This window comes from Myxine glutinosa, chromosome 13 (genome assembly GCF_964187855.1).
Source record: "Myxine glutinosa chromosome 13, kmMyxGlut1.1, whole genome shotgun sequence".
Classification (NCBI taxonomy): domain Eukaryota; kingdom Metazoa; phylum Chordata; class Myxini; order Myxiniformes; family Myxinidae; genus Myxine; species Myxine glutinosa.
In genome coordinates, this window is record NC_136273.1 from 72184427 (window position 1) to 72205475 (window position 21049).

Sequence of the window (21049 nt, forward strand, 5' to 3'; positions counted from 1 at the left end):
CAGAGGCGGGAGAAAAGAGGAATGAAAGAGTGAAGGTGAGCAGAGAGTTCAAGGATTTCGAGGAGATGTGTTCAAGATCGCCCACTCCGAAGACCATGCTGCTCACTGCTGAGAAGGTTGTTGTTTTCCAAATGTTGCACAAATCCCTTTCTGAAATGGTGGATTAAAATTTGTTTTGACTTTGTTGCAGTCAATATACCTGCACATTTTCAGCAATTTTCCAACAGCACTTGAGAATATGCACCCCCGAATCTTGAATCGTGCACCCTCTTGGTGGCTTCAAGCAAGGATCTTTATAAGTGTCGGTGTTTCTTCATCTCACATACTCTCTTCGTTTAGATTCAAATGAATGAAACTTTCGATGCAAAGCACCTTTGACTATTTTTCCATAGTCCAAGTTCTGTGTTCTTGTGACTATTTCAGCCATTGTTTTGTTCCCCTTTCCCAAGAGGTTTTCTTACTGCAACACCTTGTTTAAGTCCTGATTTCAAAAGTGACCTTCATACTGTTTGTTGATGAATGGACAACGACACCTGGGCCTTCTGCCAGTTCTGTTCCTAATTCAGCGCTTGTCTTCTTTATATTCCTTAAGGATATTATCTTCGGGTATTGTTCATCCTTTTTCGATAGCTTTTTGGATCTTCCAGTCCTGGGTTTGTCAATTAGAGATGACGTTTTCCCTGTACTTGTTGATTATGCTTCAGATACCACATCTTGCATTTCATTCACTCAATGTTTTTCTTTCTTTATGCAAAAACACAATTCCACGTCAACCTTTAACTGAAGTTTTACGCATTTTGTTTAAAGCTAACACTGAATCCTGATCGATCTGCATTCTGCAGTATGAACAGTGGGCTTTTATCTTCATGGGTGTGTAAAGGGGAGCACATGATGATAATGATGAAGAACACCTGACAAAGAGTCCTCAATTAGATTTGATTGATAAATGTGATGAATGAGCGACAACACTTCATATTAACTGCTCATGTATAATGTACTTTGAGCTGTTGTGATTTCAAGTTCTTGAAAACGATGATCAATGTGAATAAGATTGTTAAATGGGAAGCTTGGTTGAGACAGAAACACACACACACACACACACACACACACACACACACACACACACACACACACACACACACACACACACACACACACACACACACACACACACACACACACACACCAGCTGTGGGTGTTCACGTTCACTGTACCGGGTTCTTGCGCTGCAGGAAGACATCCCGTGATTGTGTACGAATGCTCATCATTCTGCAGATTGGTCACCTCGATGTGCACAAGCGGGGGAGCTGCCACGTTGGGAACATGACAAGCTTGGCGTTACATCATCTATGCAGACACAGGTCAACCTCCCTTTTTCCAAATGCAAACTTTCTTTGAGAATAAAAAAAATACGTTTATAGTCTTATCAACTACTTACGCCATGGACAAATCATTCAAAATAACATGGTGTCCTTTTGTGTCACCTTGTGTAGTCACAAAGGCGGCTTTGCCACTCTTTGACCTATTCTAACTCTGATCAATTTTGAAATCGTTACTCCATGCCATGCTAAATTTTACACGCAGAGCGCATGCGGGGAAACACATACATACCCACACACCCACACACATATGCACACACACACACACATAGATACATGCAACATACACACATACGCATACACACAAACACAAACACACATACACAAACACTAACGGAGGTGGATGCTTCGAGACCCGGTAGATCTCCGTCACATCTCCTGAGGCCCACCCACGTGTGGGGATAACAGGAAAAAACAACTTCCATGCACACACTCATATATATATATATATATATATATATATATATATATATATATATATATATATATATATATATATATATATATATATATATATATCTGCATAAAAACTGAACATTAAAATAAACTTATCACTTTCAGTTTTTCAAAATGTGCAGCTTTACAAACACATTTCTCCAATTGTAATGGCTGATTATGTAATGGGAACTTCACTTCAATCACCTGGTTGATCAACAATGGCATGCTTGAGTGGTTCTGTATGGGGATCTTTCCCTTTGAATAATGACCCTCATAATGAAATCCTTCAGTTCTCGTGGTTAGACATTCATTCACTGCTGTCTAAAGTCACTCTAGAGGCTTCTGACAGGGAAAACAACAAGAAAATGTAGATGCCACACCTGACATCTAAACAACGTTTAAGGGAAATTGGGATGCTTGAGGCTGGTGTAAGACAGTGAACAATTGCCCAACGTCTTGGTTGCTCACAGCCTGCAATTTCCAACCTGGCTTGGCGTTACCGTGAAACTGGAACTGTGAATAATGGTCCACGAAGAGGATGACCACGGGTAACCACCCCAAACCAAGACCAGTAGATTGTGCTGCATTCAAGGCTTGCAGGAGGAGTGGGACAGACTTCCCCAGGACCGCATCAGATGGGTACAGAGCATGCCTCGGAGATGTACGGCCTGCTTCACAGCTCAAGTAGGACACACACGATATTGAGGACTGCTGTCATTCTGTCCTTGACTGTTAGGAGTGTTGTGTCCATTCCTGTGTCATTTTGTGTTGACTGTATTCAGGTGCGTGCCTTTGTCTTGCAGTGCTGTGACTTTTGTTGCACCACCCCTTGTGATGTTCATGCTTTTTGTTTTTTTTGTGATTGAGGCAACCCCTTGTTTATTGACATCTGTTTAGTAAAGATAGCTGAACTCTACTTCTGTGTTCAAAATTTTTTCATATTTGCTTGAAGGATTTCAATGTGTCCTTCTAAAGATTTGATAAGTTTATTTTGATGTCGAGTTTATATATATACATATATATATATATATATGTATATGTAATACTCATATATGTATATATATAGTCACATGAAAAAGTAAGTACACCCCATGTAAAGTTTTGACTTTTTCAACATATTTCAACATACAGCTATTTGATCTTTATTTCAACAATATTGATAGATAAAGGTGATATAATATAACAAATATCATGAAACATTTACATTTTGTAGTCCATTGTATAATTTAAATAAACATAAATGCAAATTTCGCATGTGGAAAAAGTAAGTACACCCTTGGCTCTAATAGGTGGTGTTGCCCCCTTTGGCAGAAACAACCTCAAGTAGGCGTTTCTTATAACTGTCTACCAGTCTCTGACATCGACTGGAAGAAATTTTTGCCCACTCCTCCATGCAGAATTATTTCAGCTGTGCGATGATTGAGGGGTTTCTTGCATGCACAGCTCGTTTCAAATCCCCCCACAACATCTCGATGGGATTTAGATCCAGGCTTTGACTTGGCCATTCCAGAACCCTCCATTTCTTTCTTTTCAGCCATTCCTTGGTGGATTTACTGGTACGTTTAGGGTCATTGTCATGTTGCAAGGTCCACCTTCGGTTGAGCTTCAACTTTCCGACAGATGGCCTCACATTATCCTCAAGCACCCTCTGGTACAATGAAGAATTCATAGTGGATTCTATGATGATGAGCTGCCCAGGCCCTGATGCAGCAAAGCTGCCCCAAACAATAATATTTCCACCACCATGCTTTACAGTTGGTATCAGGTTCTTGTGGTGAAATGCTTCCTTTGGTTTTCGCCAAACATGTCTTCTGGTACTGTGGCCAAATAGCTCTACCTTTGACTCATCTGTCCAGAGCACATTGTTCCAGAAGTGCTGGTCTTTGCCTCGGTGTTCATTGGCAAACTTAAGTCTTGCCCTGATGTTTTTTCTGGACAGCAAAGGTTTCCTCCTGGTACACCTCCCATGTAGATCAATATTTGTGCAGCCTCTTTCTAATGGTAGACTCGTGCACTTTGACATCAACAGTGGCAAGAGCTACCTGTAGGTCCCGTGATGACATTCTGGGGTTCTTAGAGACTTCTTTCAGCATCTTGCGGTCTGCTCTCGGGCTGAACGTGCTGGGGTGGCCTGGCCTGAACAAGTTGGCAGTTGTTTGGAATCTTCTCCACTTGTAGATAATCTTCTGGATGGTCGAATGATTGATTTCAAATTGTTTGGAGATCTTTTTCAATCCCTTCCCAGACTCGTAGGCATCTATAACCTTCTTTCTGAAGGCCTCAGAGAACTCTTTTGATCTAGGCATAGTGATGCCGCACACTTCAACAACAAAAAGCAAACCAAACTAAATGTCTGAGGTTTAAATAACACAGGTTCCTCCAAGATCCTCTCTAACGATGTTCTAATCATTTGCACCTGAGCGGGTGCACCTGATTCTAATTTTAGGTATTTGAAGTAGTGATAAATGTCGGGGTGTACTTACTTTTTCCACATGCGAAATTTGCATTTATGTTTATTTAAATTATACAATGGACTTCAAAATGTAAATGTTTCATGATATTTGTTATCTTATATCACCTTTATCTATCAATATTGTTGAAATAAAGATCAAATAGCTGTATGTTGAAATGTGTTGAAAAAGTCAAAACTTTACATGGGGTGTACTTACAGACCTGGGAGGACTCTGTTCCACCTTCTGAAACCCACATTTGGAGATAACAACCAACCAACCACACACACACACACACACACACACACACACACACACACACACACACACACACACACACACACACACACACACACACACACACACACACACACACACACACACACACACACACACACACACACACACACACACACACACACACACACACACACACACACACACACACACACACAAAATAAATTGTCTGTGCTCCTACTCTCAAGTGCAGCTTGGTAGGTGCAGTTTCACCAATAGATTAATTGTTTTCCTTTCAATCATCATTCTTGATTCAAAACACGAATGGAGTGTTTCATCATCTCCCTCAAAAGGCAAAATACACTATATAGCAAAAAATAAACAATATTCAGTCTGATAATATTCTCTCTCCAAATAAACAAATAATAGACAATATTAATGGTTGCACTTCACAATGTCAACAATAGAAAACAATGAATCTTAAATAAATGATTACTATTCAGAGAAGGCCCTCAACACCACAATGCATCCCATTCCAAACAGCTGTGGTAAATGAGTAAGAGTTACTGGATGCAAGTGAGAATTGCTGGCTGCAGCATCCATCACAGGTGAGACGTGATTGGTAATGAGTTTAAGAATATATCATACAGAGTAGGGTGCTTGTTTTCCTGCAGGGTTGATGTGGATCCCTTGGATGAAGTCTCCAAGCCAGTTCTGTCGAGATGTACTCGAAGGGCAGCGGGACTGTGGGAAGCAGGAATACACATATGAAAGAGAAAGAGAGAGACAGAGACAGAGACAGAGAGAAAGAGAGAAAGAGAGAAAGAGAAAGACAAAGGGAGCGAGAAAGTGAGAGAGAGCGTGAGCAATAGTGAGAGGGAGAAAAAGAGGGAGCGAGAGAGAGAGGGAGAGGGGGAGCGAGAGCAAGAGAGCAAGAGAAAGAGAGAGGGGGAGCGAGAGGGAGAGAGAGCGAGAGAGCAAGAGAAAGAGAGAGGGGGGGGGGGGGAGCAAGAGAGCAAGATAAAGAGAGGGGGACGCGAGGGAGCGAGAGAGTGAGAGAGTGAGAACGAGAGAGAGAGAGAGAGAGCAATAGGGAGAGGTGCAATAGGGAGCGAGAGAGAGGGAGAGAGGGAGAGAGGGAGAGGGAAATGACAGACCGACAGAAACACACAAGCAAAGCGACACGGCAAGAGATCACAAGGACTTGGTGCAGTTGCCCCAAGCAGACCTTATTAGCGTTGCTGAGTCATTCCTTTTGCTGGCATCGAAACCACAAGGGAAATCAGGATTGCCAAGTTGACCCTCTGGCTGATTTTTATTGACTATTTCGCTCTTCTTTGTTCTCGTTCTTTTGCAAGAGCCCCTACACTTAAAATAAAGCAAACAGGTGTACGATGTAATTGTCCTGCACAGCGACCTTCATGTTTGTTCAAACTCCACACCCACAACTAAATAAAACATGGTTTGGATCAAATAATCCAAATGTCAACTATGCAATTTACTTACACTTACATTCACCCAATAACCCAAGAAAAAAACCGGAACATTTTACACATAATATCGTATCAAGCATTTTGCAGATATTTTAATTCCCTACAATTTCAGGATGAAAAGCATTCATCGTGAGCATTTATAGTCCACCATAGGTCTGTGTATCCTCAATTTTAAACCAGAAAACTATAATAATCAGAGAGTTCATAGAACACATTACCCCACGCTGTCTTGAGAAACAAAGACATGGGCGGGCGGGCGGGGCCTACGAGTTGCAAATCTGATTGGTCGTGAAGACGTAAAATGCTGTAATTGACATTATTATGTGATGCGTGTCTGCAAAGATCACAGCGGTGTATGTTTATAAAGCACACGCATGAGGGACAGACATATGGTCACCCACATCCAATGTGTAAATAGAAGAACATCCTCTAGAGGCCATTTTCCCCCTGCAGAGCAGGGGTAGCCCTTTTTCGGGCACCGTGGTCCCCTTTTTGAAGCAATGTTTTACAACCGGATGCCCTTCCTGCCGCCAACGCTGTTAGTCGCCTCTTGCAACACACAGGGAATTACCAGTGAACTTGTACTCAATTATGCCGACCTGGGAAGGATGGCAGGCTGAGTCAATCCCCCAGAATTAATTCAGTGATCAACCGGGATTCGAACACAGGATCCGAGGATCCCAAGCCGGCACCCCAACCGCTAAGCCAACACCAGACTTCCACATCCAATGTATATGCTCAGTAGATATTGGAAGAGGGTGAATGTTTGGAAGGGGAGAGAGAGACAGTTCTTGTTTGGAAAGTTTGCTCAAATATGTTGTTTCGAGCTAGACATGATTGGTTCACATCAAAAAGGAATGAATTTGAGAGCGATGTTTATACTTAATGTGGTGTTGATATGATGAAGGCATAATGGCTTCCACCTGTGTGAAGGTTCCTCGCGTATTCTTGAATCGACACCCATAATGAATCACACTCGTGTATAACTTTCATCACACAGCTCCGAGTGCAGCTCCTTTACATGATCGTTTACTTCTTGCTAAAGCAATACAAGCTGCCACTCTCTGGATACCCATTATAGAATTGCAGTGTACAATTTGTTGATAAAGCCTTCTGACATGCGAAGTACTTAAATTATTTTAAAAGGTTTGCTTTGAGAAAAATATGGCATTTGGGGAAATAAGCAAAAGTGACAGACTGATCCAGGATCCATTTTCGAATTATGAGATGGCTTTTGGAAGCAGGGCCTTCAATTGTATTTGTCTAAAGCTTCGGGTGATGAGTCACGGAATTATTTTTTAAACAAAACGACTGAATGTTGCAGTGCTGCCGATACCCGCTGGGATTGTTTTTCTTCCTTGATCGCCATCATTGTTACAAGTGGGCATCCTTCCTGACATGTGCATCCATTTATTTTTCTCCATTCTCCAAACTCTGCAACGTATTCCCAAAACCCTCTGTGGATGCCAATTCCCTCTCTGCCACTTCCTTCCGAAGTGCGACCCGAGAGTCCCAGCCAAAGCTTGCTCCATGACTACAAGCCACTTCATGCATTGCAATGAGCTTCAGAAAGAGCGTATTGACAAATGTTCAAAAGCAGCATCGAAAGAAAGAACAAGGCCATTGAAAAGCCACTCCATTTGCTTCCCATGTTACTTGCTACAATTTTTTGTTATATGGTCAGACCCGGTATTCTTTTTCCAGCTGTAGGGAGTTTTTGCACAGAAATGAAATTATATACAGTCACGTGAAAAAGTAAGTACACCCCATGTAAAGTTTTGACTTTTTCAACATATTTCAACATACAGCTATTTGATCTTCATTGCAACAATATTGATAAAGGTGATATAATATAACAAATATCATGAAACATTTACATTTTGTAGTCCATTGTATAATTTAAATAAACATGAATGCAAATTTTGCATGTGGAAAAATTAAGTACACCCCATGAAATGTTTTTTAAAATCGTTTTAACATATGTGGACATATCAATATTTGATCTTCATTTAAACAGTATTTATAGATAAAGGTGATCTAATTGATCAAAAAACAATGAGAAATTGACTTTGCAATAATTTATTCAACAAAAAATTAACACAGATGCCATTTCCTTCTGTGGAAAAAGTAAGTACACCCTTGACTTTAATAGGTGGTATTGCCCCCTTTGGCAGAAACGACCTCAAGTAGGCGTTTCTTATAACTGTCTACCAGTCTCTGACATGGACTGGGAGAAATTTTTGCCCACTCCTCCATGCAGAATTCTTTCAGCTGTGCGATGTTTGAGGGGTCTCTTGCATGCACAGCTAGTTTCAAATCCCCCCACAACATCTCGATGGGATTTAGATCCGGGCTTTGACTTGGCCATTCCAGAACCCTCCATTTCTTTCTTTTCAGCCATTCCTTGGTGGATTTACTGGTACTAGGGCATGCCCGTACTATATATATGCCCGTACTATATATCTATCTAAAATTATATCCCCCCCCTCTATTTACATGAAATGGTTTGGTCCATTCGCAACGCCAAAGCGAACGGCGAACGGCTTGCGAGTACAGTGACAATCCCCCCCCTCTATTTACATGAAATGGTTTCGTCCATTCGCAACGACCACAGAACCCCCCCCCCTCTATTTACATGGAATGGTTTGGTCCATTCGCAACGCCAAAGCGAACGGCGAACGGCTAAATCGCCATAGCTCGGTAAGTACTTGTCCGATTAATTTCAAACCTTGAAAAGGCACATCCTCGGGTCCCCAGCAATATACCTGGCAAGTTTCAAGTATATCGGACCGGTAGTTGTCGAGAAATCGTTGTCGCATACATACACACACACATACACACAGAGATTAGTGGAATTATAGATAGATGTTTAGGGTCATTGTCATGTTGCAAGGTCCACCTTCAGTTGATCTTCAACTTTCTGACAGATGGCCTCACATTATCCTCAAGCACCCTCTGGTACAATGAAGAATTCATAGTGGATTATATGATGGTGAGCTGCCCAGGCCCTGATGCAGCAAAGCTGCCCCAAACCATAATATTTTCACCACCATGCTTTACAGTTGGTATCAGGTTCTTGTGGTCAAATGCTGTCTTTAGTTTTCGCCAAACATGTCTTCTGGTACTGTGGCCAAATAGCTCTTCCTTTGACTCATCTGTCCAGAGCACATTGTTCCAGAAGTGTTGGTCTTTGCCTAGCTGTTCATTGGCAAACTTTAGTCTTGCCCTGATGTTCTTTCTGGACAGCAAAGGTTTCCTCCTGCACACCTCCCATGTAGATCAAATTTGTGCAGCCTCTTTCTAATGGTAGACTCATGCACTTTGACATCAACAGTGGCAAGAACTACCTGTAGGTCCCGTGATGACATTCTGGGGTTCTTAGAGACTTCTTTCAGCATCTTGCGGTCTGCTCTCGGACTGAACTTGCTGGGGCGGCCTGGCCTGAACAAGTTGGCAGTTGTTTGGAATCTTCTCCACTTGTAGATGATCTTCTGGACAGTCGAATGATTGATTTCAAATTGTTTGGAGATATTTTTAAATCCCTTACCAGACGTGTAGGCATCTATAACCTTCTTTCTGAAGGCCTCAGAGAGCTCTTTTGATCTAGGCATGGTGACGCCGTACACTTCAACAACAAAGAGCAAACCAAACTAAATGTCTGAGGTTTAAATAAGACAGGTTCCTCCAAGATCCTCTCCAACAATGTTCTAATCATTTGCACCTGAGGTGGTGTACCTGATTCTAATTTTAGGTATTTGAAGTAGTGATAAATGTAGGGGTGTACTTACTTTTTCCACATGCAAAACTTGCATTTATGTTTATTTAAATTATACAATGCACCACAAAATGTAAATGTTTCATGATATTTGTTATATTATATCACCTTTATCTATCAATATTGTTGAAATGAAGATCAAAAAGCTGTATGTTGAAATATGTTGAAAAAGTCAAAACTTTACATGGGGTGTACTTACTTTTTCACGCGACTGTATACTCGTGGGGTCACCCGTGGGAATCCCACGGGCATGGATGTCTTCATTTAGATGTTGCACATTTAGTTTTACAAACTGGTAATTTATCAGATCCACAAATTATGTAATCTACACAATGTATTTACTTCTGATAACATGTGAATGCATGTGCGTGCACATGGGAAATACAGTTTGAAATGTGTAATTACATCTCATGTAAAATGTGACTTCAAGAGCTCAAATCCTCTCCCTCCCCGCCTCCATCCCTCCCACATCATGCACACTGCACCAGGGAGTGGCTCACCCACAGGGGAGTGGGTCACACACACACACACACACACACACACACACACACACACACACACACACACGGGAGTGGGTCACACACACATACACGGGGGAGTGGGTCACACACACTCACATGTTAAGGATTCAGGAGCCGTGTGATCGTGGGATATATATATATATATACATATATATAGTGTTAAACCGCCTTGCTTGGTGAAGCAGTAAGGCACAGTTCGCGTCCCATAACAGCCGACACTGCATGATCTGTGAGCAGTAATGTCCGTCTGTCACACGAGAACAATGCCTGTGTTCTACTGCCTCACCAACCAGGAGTTAGGTTTGCGACTCCACTATCCTTCACTTGTGACCTTTACTCCTCGATCTTTAAAATAGTCGCGAGTATGCTCTGCTAAAGCTATCTGTGCAGGAAGCGAAATCATGGCGTTTAATGCCACAATACATTTATCGGGTCAGAAGGGTCATATTTTGGTATAAATACATACAGCCTCAGCCGCTGGACCGGTTTTATCAGTTATTGGCGAATCATCAGCGACTCTACAATTCCATCCCATCTGACAAACATGCTAAATTTGGCTGTCATTTGGAAATTTGCAAGCACCCTCACACCTACCCCTGCTCCTTGCTATTGTACCTTCTCAATTAATACTGATGGTACCGCAGCAAGTAATACCACTTGTAATGTGTGGCATAGGTTCATTAAGGAACTGTAATTACACACAGGAATCGTGTCTCAATCCATTTTGTCATTTGTACTGTTGCAGGAAAACTCTCCATCAATATCAAAAAGACCCTACGGTGGCCTTCACGATTACAACTTGTTTTCCACTCAAATTATCAATAGAATATTCAAAGGAGAGACCACCAAATGAAGTTATATTTGATGTTTTGTTGTCTACTTTTAAGATTGCTATACTGCCGATGGAAAGGGGAAATATTGCGGAGATATAGAGACAGATATACAGAGGGCAAACCTTGTGCCACTTCTCCGTTCACATGTAACACAAGACTGCAGGGTAGCATCATTCGCTGATGGCACAGCTGTGCTGCTGATACAATGTCCCTGCTGGTTAGGGCAGGAATTTGTAATTTGTTCATGATGTCGGCGATAGCTCGCCTACCTCTTCATGAAGGACCTTTAACGGGGATCATTAACGTCAACCAATGAATGCCGGAAGACGGGGCGCTCGTTCCATGTCCATCAGAGGGACGACACACACATTTATGAATCACCCAACCAGTGAAACACCAGGATGACATTTCATAGCCATGTCGGGATTCAAACCTTGGATAGCTTAGAGGTGAGTGTGCAATGTGCATATCTCTCGGCCATCTGTCAGCCTCCTTGTAGCACAAGAAGATAGTTAACAGCCAAATAATTTCCCAGTACTGCTTTGGGTCTGGTTGTGTTACCTGCTGTATGAAGTGACAGTTCAAGAAAGGAAATTAATGTGTAAGGAGTGAGCAAAAGAGGGGAATGCGAGAGAGGCCATGAGCATGGCAGGGAGGGGAATGCGAGAGAGGCCATGAGCATGGCAGGGAGGGGAATGCAAAAGAGGGGAATGCGAGAGAGGCCATGAGCATGGCAGGGAGGGGAAGGAATGCAAAAGAGGGGAATGCGAGAGAGGCCATGAGCATGGCAGGGAGGGGAATGCAAAAGAGGGGAATGCGAGAGAGGCCATGAGCATGGCAGGGAGGGGAATGCAAAAGAACAAAGAAGATTGAAGGAAGATTTAAAAGAAAAGAAAATGAACAAACCTGCAGGGGAAGTTCATAAGAGGATGAAAGAAAGAGGGGAGGGAGTAAGGGAAATGGATTTGAAAGAGAAAAGCATGGGGGGAGGGAAGGAGGCAAAACGAAGAAGAAGAAGCAAGTACATTGGGCACAACAGAATAGAGAGAGAACAAATAATAGTCAGGTTCACGATGTTAAGAAATATAATTTCGTTCAAAATTTTGGTACATTAGCAAAACTATACATTTTTGGAATATTTAGAGCATGAGGAATCCAAAAATTAATGTTTACATTTGCGTAGACACCTTTGCGAAAATGACCCTCAGGACAGTGATGAAGATAGTCAGGTTCACGATGTTAACAAATATAATTTCTTTCAAAATTTTGGGATTAGCAAACCTGTACATTTTTGTGATCATCAGAGCATGGAGAATCCGAAAGTAAATGTTGGCATTTGCACAGACACCTGCCTGCATGGCCGCCATTTTGGATTTTCAAAATGGCCGCCATAAAATACATATTTTGCGCGATCTCGGCTTCTAGTCAACCTAGAGACTTAATTAAATATGCTAATCCTATGTTTTCTGGGTCAAGGAATCCAATAAAGGCCTCAAAATAGTGCTCAGGATTATAGAAAAGCAACAAACAAAGGTAATTGAAAACCATTGTCTTTATATTTGTGATATAACTGTATTACATAATACATGATATTGCAAGTCCTTTGGAGTTATAGGTTTGGGTTTATAAAGCAAGAAATCAGCCTTGTTAGTGTCAGATTGAACTATAAGTCCTATACACAGGATCTACGAGGTCTACACCGTTCAGGAATATGCTTTTACAGATCTTCATCACTGTCCTGAGTGTCATTTTCGCAAAGGTGTCTACGCAAATGTAAACATTAATTTTTGGATTCCTCATGCTCTGAATATTCCAAAAATGTATAGTTTTGCTCATCTCCAAAATTTTTGAACGAAAAAAACATAGTGAACCTGACTATGAGGGAAGAAACGTGGGAGAACGTAGACCAAAGATAAAATTATAGGTTTCTTGTCCCCATTTCCCCATCCCACCATTTTAAAGATTGTTTCCCCCCACAATATTGATGGTATCTTGGCTAAATTTCCTCCGTGAATGAAACATTTTGCTTGAGATATTACACACAGTAAGAATCCTTTGAAAAAGGAAATCAGAAGAAAAAATCCATTCATTGACGGTAATATGTAAAATTTACGACAACATAACGCATTTCCACTGCAAACTCATGGTATGATAACACCAGTGAACAAACATCAATCGTTCTTTGTAAGCACTCAATCCTTACACAAATGTCAAAGGACAGGAACTGCAACAAATAAAGATGCAAATCGGATAAAAATTGGAATCATCTTCCTCTTTATCGGCCCTGATTATACACCTAGCGGGCTCCGCCGAGGCGGTATGGCTCTGGCATGGCTCTCTCTGTAACCGGCTGGCCATGTCTGACGGCTGACTGGAGCAGAAATGTGCAACACGTTGTGGTTACTGGAAATATGTCGTCTACTCTTGGTGAAGGACACCGTGGGATCTTCAACGTCCACCGACGCTTGCAGATGGGACGCCTGGGTTAACGTCGGGCTGTCTGCATACGCGTCGATGCCTGCGATACGTCACGGTGGCAATGGCACATACGACGAAGCTGCAAGGAAACTGGAATAACCTTCGACAAATGTATGCAAAAGAAAATGAGCAAAAAAAGAAAGGTGAGGTGGGAATTAAAATGAAGAAAGCTTGCGGTGGAAGCTGCCAGGTTATGCTGTATGCGTACAAAACACAAAGATTATACCATGTTGATGTCACAGGTACTTCCGAAACTGTTGACGTGACATTTTCTTTGCCGAAATGCACACTCAACAAATAGAACTTCATTAACGACTGTCTGGTTAAAAAAGAAGAAGAGAAGAAGAAGAGAGGAAAAAAAAGGAACAACAACAAGAAAGCACGCGTTGCCCGAAGTCAGTTATCGAGTTCAAACCTGTCTCAACCTACGCATTGCATCCTACAGGATACGTTGGGAATCAGCTACCTGTGAACATGGGTGAGAGTCGTCTTACTGCAAGCAAGAAGCACAACGCATCACACAATCCAATCCCCCGGTTCAGTGCCTCTCTCTTGTTTTCCAATGCAAACCCAAAAATTACAAGCTCCATTATCTTGTCCCGAGCACCCCCACGCCTTCTCCCAGTTTATACTTTATGCCTGCATTCTGACCAAATGCCATGACTCGGCATGACTGACCAGACCTCTGTGCATGAGATGATCGGAATCGTTCCACCTTGCTCAACAAAGCCGCTGTCAGAAGCTTGGTGTTTAAATTAAAATTCCGAACAATAAACAGTGAGCGCAAAGCTTTCCATTTGCCTATTGGGCACGCCATCGCAAATCCCACGCGTCACACCTAAAGCAAACTTGAAAGATGGCAAACAGTTCCACCAGGATTGACCCAATATCAAATTTTTAGATTAAAAGCTTTTTCCGTTTTTGACCCACCGTGACCTTAAGTCCCCACCAGTGGGGCATGGACCCGGGAGTTATATCCAAAAAATCGGTACATATTTCACACGTCCCCCAATGTTGGTTTCATTAAAAATGTTTTGAAATGTGCCTGTAATTGCTTTTTTGGCATGACCTTTTGACCCCGAGCCAGGAGGCGAGGCCAAAATTATACTGCTTTTGCACCTTCGTGCCATGTGGTGATCATAACGACCAAGTTTGGTGAATTTCTGGCCAATCCTTCAGGAGTTTAGGTGAAGTTTAGTTCGGTGAATAAATACAGGAGAAAGGTATCGTCTGCAGTCATCAATCATTAGATCCTGTAAAGGAAGGAAGGGAACAAGAGGAAACCACAATGAGTGGACTCGCATCATGGTTAGACCAGGTGGGACTGGCAGATTATTCCGACTGAAAATCGGTAATGAGCCAGCTGGGGTTCCATCGATAATCCAATGGTGGCGTGGAAGTTTTTGAGAAAACAACTCGACTTTCTGAAGCTTAGAATCCAAATCTCATACTACCGGCTTCAGTTGGATTTGAAATCACAACATCGAGACCTGGAGTCTCTGCCACTGTACTTGTGAGCAGGTATTGTGCTACAGTTTTCAAGGGATGGGAGAAGGCCTTTTCAACATCACAGCTGAAGCTTGTCAAAGTATGCTAAAAGCCATTGGACGCAAGGTAAACCTGAGGTTTCAGGCGTTAGACCTTTGTCGGAGCAAGAAAACGATGAAAGTGTGGAGAAAGGGTTTACGTAGTGTTGGGTAGGGTGAAAGTTTGAAGGGGGCTAAGTCAGGGATCACAGTTGAAGGATCAAAGGTGTGTTGGATTTATTTATAACTAACAGAAGTACCCGGCGTTGCCGGGCAGGGGGGGGGGGGAGGGAGGGGCGGGGGGAGGGGGAAAGGGGAGTGGGGGGGCAGGGGATAGGGGAGAGTGGGGCGAAGGGGGAGGGAGGGGGGGAAGGGGAGGGGAGGGAGGGGATAAGGGGAGGGGAGGGGGGAAGGGATAAGGGAAGGGGAGGGGGGAAGGGGATAAGGGGAGGGGAGGGGGGGAGGTGCGGGGGAAGCAGGAGAGGAAGGGGGTTCATCTATATGCTGGTGGGTGATGCCGTTCAGGAAGAAGAAGAAGCCGTACCACCAACTTCGTACACTTCCGGAATTGTTTGATTTATTTGTATTCAAATGTCTGGTGATTGTTTTTTATTTATTTATGCGAACGTGTACTTGTATATAACTGTCATTAATTTCAAAAGGTTTCGGCACTATCGAGCGATTTTTATTTAGAAACTAAAAAAAAGGATCTTTTTTTTCCATAATTTCTTTCCCCCCAAAACACTCCCAGGCACTCACTGATGGACCTCTGAAAGTTTGACGAAGATCCGTTTAGCCAACTCTGAGAAAAATGGCGATACACAGACAGACAGACAGACATCTCTCTTATATAGTAGACTAGCAGAAGTACCCGGCATTGCCGGGCGGGGGAGGGGAGGGGGAGGGGGAAGGGGAGGGGAGGGGAGGGGAACGGGGGGGGGGGGGGGGGAGCGAGGCCCTTGGCAAAGCGAGCGATTTTTTTTTTCATAGCGTCATAGCGTCATAGTGTTCATAGCGTCATAGCGTTCATAGCGTCATAGCGATTTTTTTTTTCATAGCATCATAGCGTTCATAGCGTCATATCGTCATATCGTTCATAGCGTCATAGCGTTCATAGCGTTTCATAGCGTCATAGCGATTTTTTTTTTCATAGCGTCATAGCGGTTGTCATGCACCTGCACATGCAAGAGAAAATAGGGCAAAATGGAGAAGATTGTCATGGGGACCGCAAGGCTAACCCCCGCTCTTGCAGGGAAATGGCCTTAAAATGCATGTTGTTGTTGTTGTATAGCGTCATAGCGGTCATAGCGTCATAGCGTTCATAGCGTCATAGCGTTCATAGCGTTTCATAGCGATTTTTTTTTCCATAGCGTTATAGCGTTCATAGCGTCATATCGTTCATAGCGTCCATAGCGTCCATAGCGTTGATAGCGTCATCACTCTGAGCGAATCAGCGCCCACCTGCTCTGATTCCGTTGATTCCGTGCGCTGAAATGCGCTGAGGTAAATATGAATATAAAATATGGATCGTCAAATATTTTGAGTTCGGCCATTTTCGTCCCAGGCTCAATGGCCATGTCTATGCCAAATATCAAGCACGTAAGCCTCTCCGTTTAGGAGTCTATCGGTAACATTACACACACACACACACACACACAACACACACACACACACACACACACACACACACACACACACACACACACACACACACACACACACACACACACACACACACACACACACACTGTGTTTTATATATAGTAGATTAACTTCAACACAGGAGGAGGCCATTCAAACCCGTGAAGCCTGCACACTGATCCCAAGCTCCCTATCCGCACAACTTTCAGATACCTATGCAACTCAATTTTAAAACTATCCACTGACTCTACCGTCACTACTCTACCGAAGGAGACAATTCCATGCATTTAGCACTCTGAGTGAAAGAACGCTGTTTTACTACCATCCTAACTCTGTTCTTTGCTCTTAAACTGTGTCCCATGGTCCTGCCAGTCTCCATAATGCTGATAAATTATTCTGCACTTATTTCCCAAAACCCACCATTATCTTAAACATCTACAGCATTCTCCACACTACTCTAGGCTAAAAAGGCCTTCATTCTCTCTTCAATTTCCACCCTTTTCTCTTTAGTATATCGCCACCATTTAGAAAACACTACTTTTGCTCCCTAAAAGCTCGCTCCCCAGTGATTGCTAAACACAAAACCATGATGCCTAAACAAATACCCCAATCACAGCTAAAACTAGGACGGCACTCAGTAGAGAGCATACCTCCATGTGGCCATATCACTCAATGGTGAAGAATCACTTTAAAAATTGTACGAGCTGGATCCGGATCGAGATCTTCACCAAAATTGCATCGATTCTTCCTTGTCGCACACACAAACTGTCCAACAAGTTTCGCCCAAATCCATCCACAACGTTTTGAGATATCCTGCTATGTATGGTACAAAACACAAGGTCACTGCTAGGACTTCCAGGAAATAAATAATTCGGGATTTCCCCCCAAAAAAGAAGTAGATCTGGGGTGAATCAACAGGGGTAGAAGAGATCAAGGTTTTGATGGGGGAAGACAAGAGATGGTGGTGAACAGCTGTTTTAAAGACCTGGAGGGAGGAGTGGGATTGAGGAGAGTGAGGGAGTTTGTTCCAGAGGTGGGAGTAAAGAGGAATGAAGGAGTGAAGGTGAGCAAAGATCAAAACCTTGATCTTTTCTACCCCCGCTAATTTCACCCCAAATCCACTTTTTTGAAATACCAACTTCTTTCCTGGAAGTCCTTGGTGTCCTTGTGTTTTATACTTCTCCCACTCCCCCCCCCCCCCCTTCCCACGCCTCCTCCCCCCAAGCCCTCTCCCTCCCACACATCTCCCGATGTCCCTGCTCACAAATGTTGTGTTTGTGTGCTTCCCCTTCTCTCCCCATCTTGTCTACCGCTCCCCTTTTTATATACTTTGTTTGTCTGTTTGATTTGCTTGTGTGATAAATGTTAGCTCTTTCATGAGCCTCGATTCTGTATACAAAAAAAAGTAAAAAAAAAGTTGATTTTGGCGTTTTCATCAGAAGAGGGTTGCTGGCAGATCTTGTGCGACCTGTAGGAATAGTTGGGGGACAGAGCCCAGAGAGAGCTGGGGGAGCAAGGCCAGAGAGGGGTCGGTACAAGACAGAAAGACCAACTACTTGCCTGCGGTGAGTAAGTGAAAGGCCCTCAGAGATAACTTCATCGCGGGAGATTCCAATGATTCTGAACGCTTTGGTTTCAACAGCGTGAAGCCGAGCTAGGTGTGAGGCAGGAGCACCAGCCCAGAGGGGAGAACAGTATTCCATTGAGCTGCGGATGAAAGCCTTGTATGTGGTGAGGAGCTCAGGTGTGCCAAGGAAGGACTTCGCACACGGAGGATGCCCAGTTGGAAACTGGCTTTGGAGGCCAGATTGGAAATGTGGTTTTCCCAGGAAAGATCATGGCAGATAGTGAGACCCAAAAGCTTGAGTGACAGAACTTCTTGGAGAGGATTATTCAGAAGGTAGATGGGAGGGTTGGCCAGTCTGTCTTTTCGGAGAGACATCGTAAGAGTGTGAGATTTGTCAGGATTGAAACACATGTTCCACTTGCTTGACCAGTCTGTGATTTTGTCCAGGTCTGCAGAGAGTGAGGAGGCTGCAGACTGACGATCTGAGATATGAGGAATGGAGCGGCAGATAGTGGAGTCATCAGCAAAGAGATAGAGAGGATTTTCAAGAGAGTCAGAGAGATTGAAACCCCTTTCCCTCAATCGATAACCCAAAAGTTGTTCCAAGGCATCAAGTCCTCTGAATATATTCTTCAAACACATCTTTGGCACCCACATGCACCACAAGCAATGTTCCTCCACCATGACCTGACTAAATGTCTTCTAATATTCCTTCAATATCCCTCACGCCCACTACTCTGAAACAACACAAAATCCTTTTTTATTCATCCCGGCCACAAAATGGGGATGAGACTATTGGGCAAGTGGAATCTCAGACAAAAATGATCTCTCTGAGCTCTCTCTCCTACCTGTCTCCACCCAACATCACACACAGCTGCCGCACTCATACCATTCCCTGCATCATCCACAGCACAACCCTCATGTGCATTCGCAACAACGATTGAACCATCCACAACCCTAATGTAGCCCCCACACTCCATAACCACATTCACTCACTGCACCGAGACAGACGTGTGTACCACCCGTCATACTCAATCCGTCACCCACCCCACCCGCACTGTCATCAGCACACTCTATGTTGGGTTGGGAAATAAAGGGAGGAGATTCATTGATTGATGGAGCTACATAATTAATAAAGGTCCGATCTGAGAGGGAGTGGAGTCATTATAGTCAACATAAAAAATGAGAAGCTTAAAGGGGAGAGCAGGGATAAAGAAAAGAGGGAAACTGTAGTGAGGTGCAAAGTAAAATAAATGTATTAAATTAAGAATTTGGAGGAGAGAAAAGGTTGGTAAAGGATGAATCGTGAAGCGAGTGGGGGAGAGGAAGAAACGAGTAAGAATACAAATAAAAAGGGAGGTTTGTGGGAAAGAGAAGAAAAGGTAGAAGGTGGATATACATGAATAAACCAGAGAAGAAACAGAACAACCATTTGGATCTGGATGGGAGAGCTCGGGAAATGAAGAGTTCTTTCATCCCTTTTAGTGCGAGGTTACCGAGTGTAAAAACAAACTTCAGTGTCTTCTGGGTAGAATACTCTGGTCAATTAAATTGTCCATGGCTGTCGACTCAGAGAGGTACATGCCGACATAGTTTTACATCCAGATCCGTGAAACGACTGTGAGCCCAATGTGAATCTGCCATTAAACCTGTATTCCCACACATTATTCTTCTGAGCATTCACAGTTTGCCCTGATACATTGCAATTGAGCTTGAATTATGAGGATGTGAGAGAGAAGTTTCAGCAGCCACCCGGCCCCTGATTGCATCATTTTTGCCGTGATGTCATCAGTCTGCTGCTGATGCAATGCCTCTCTATAACCAGTTATCTGGTACTCATTTTGCAGACCTCGGAAGGATGACAGGCTGAGTCGACCCCACCTGGCGTTAATTCAGCGTGATTCCAACTCAGGACCTTAGGATCCCAAGCCCGCCGCCCTAACCATTAGGCCAACACCAGGTGTGGCAATTCTATTAATAAAGACAGAAAAAACACCAACACTAACACCAGTGCAAGCATTCGTGGAGGCCAAACTATTACAAAGTAGCCTATTAGCACATGCATGCTTACACCGGGCGGAGTAACGAAAACTGACAACTACCGGGGCCACCTCTTCGTGGTGATTGTACCCCTCAGCGCAATTCGGGGGCCAAATCATCCCCATTCCTGCTGTCAGATTCGTCAGGGCAGCACGGTCACAGTCAGTGCCCGGCCCCGATGGACAGACCATTTCCCTCTTGTCTCTGTCTGTCTGTCTGTCTGTCTGTCTTTTTCTCTCTCCTTTTCTCTCTTTTTCTCTCTGTCTGTCTGTCATGGCCCTGACTTTGTGAAGGTGGGGATACACCATTTTGGATGTGGGGGATCTCTGGGTCGCTCCTGTAAGATTGATCGGCTATCTCGGTGCTGCGGGCTTGTTCGAGAGAACTGTCCGGGTCTACACAACAACAACTACAACCAACAAGATGACGTCATAATGACAAACCAAAAGGCAGTTGGGTGTTTCGATAACACCTAACCTGTTGTTTGAGCAATCACGACGAAACAATCTCAATAAGGTCCAGTTACCTTGAAGTGAGATAAAGCTTTTGTGTGATATCGGTGTTTCCTTTGTAAAGCCAAATTGTGACACCGGTTGTGCTGTATCACCCCCTCCCCCCACCCCTCCATCAGACCCCTAATTACGCAAAAATATATGAAGAACGAGAACAAT

At 43.4% G+C, this 21049-nt stretch overlaps 1 protein-coding gene across 12 annotated transcripts in view; it reads right to left on the bottom strand.

The window, feature by feature from the left end:
* The window catches only part of NAALADL2 (N-acetylated alpha-linked acidic dipeptidase like 2), a 466559-nt gene that overhangs the window by 103344 nt on the left and 342166 nt on the right, over positions 1-21049 (bottom strand). For all 12 annotated transcript variants that reach the window (XM_068134602.2, XM_078767634.1, XM_078767636.1 and 9 more), the window contains 2 exons: positions 5153-5248; positions 1215-1307 (listed from right to left, as the gene is read on the bottom strand). In XM_068134602.2, coding sequence (XP_067990703.2) covers positions 1215-1307; positions 5153-5248 — 189 coding nt within the window. The remainder of the gene's footprint in view (positions 1-1214; positions 1308-5152; positions 5249-21049) is intronic.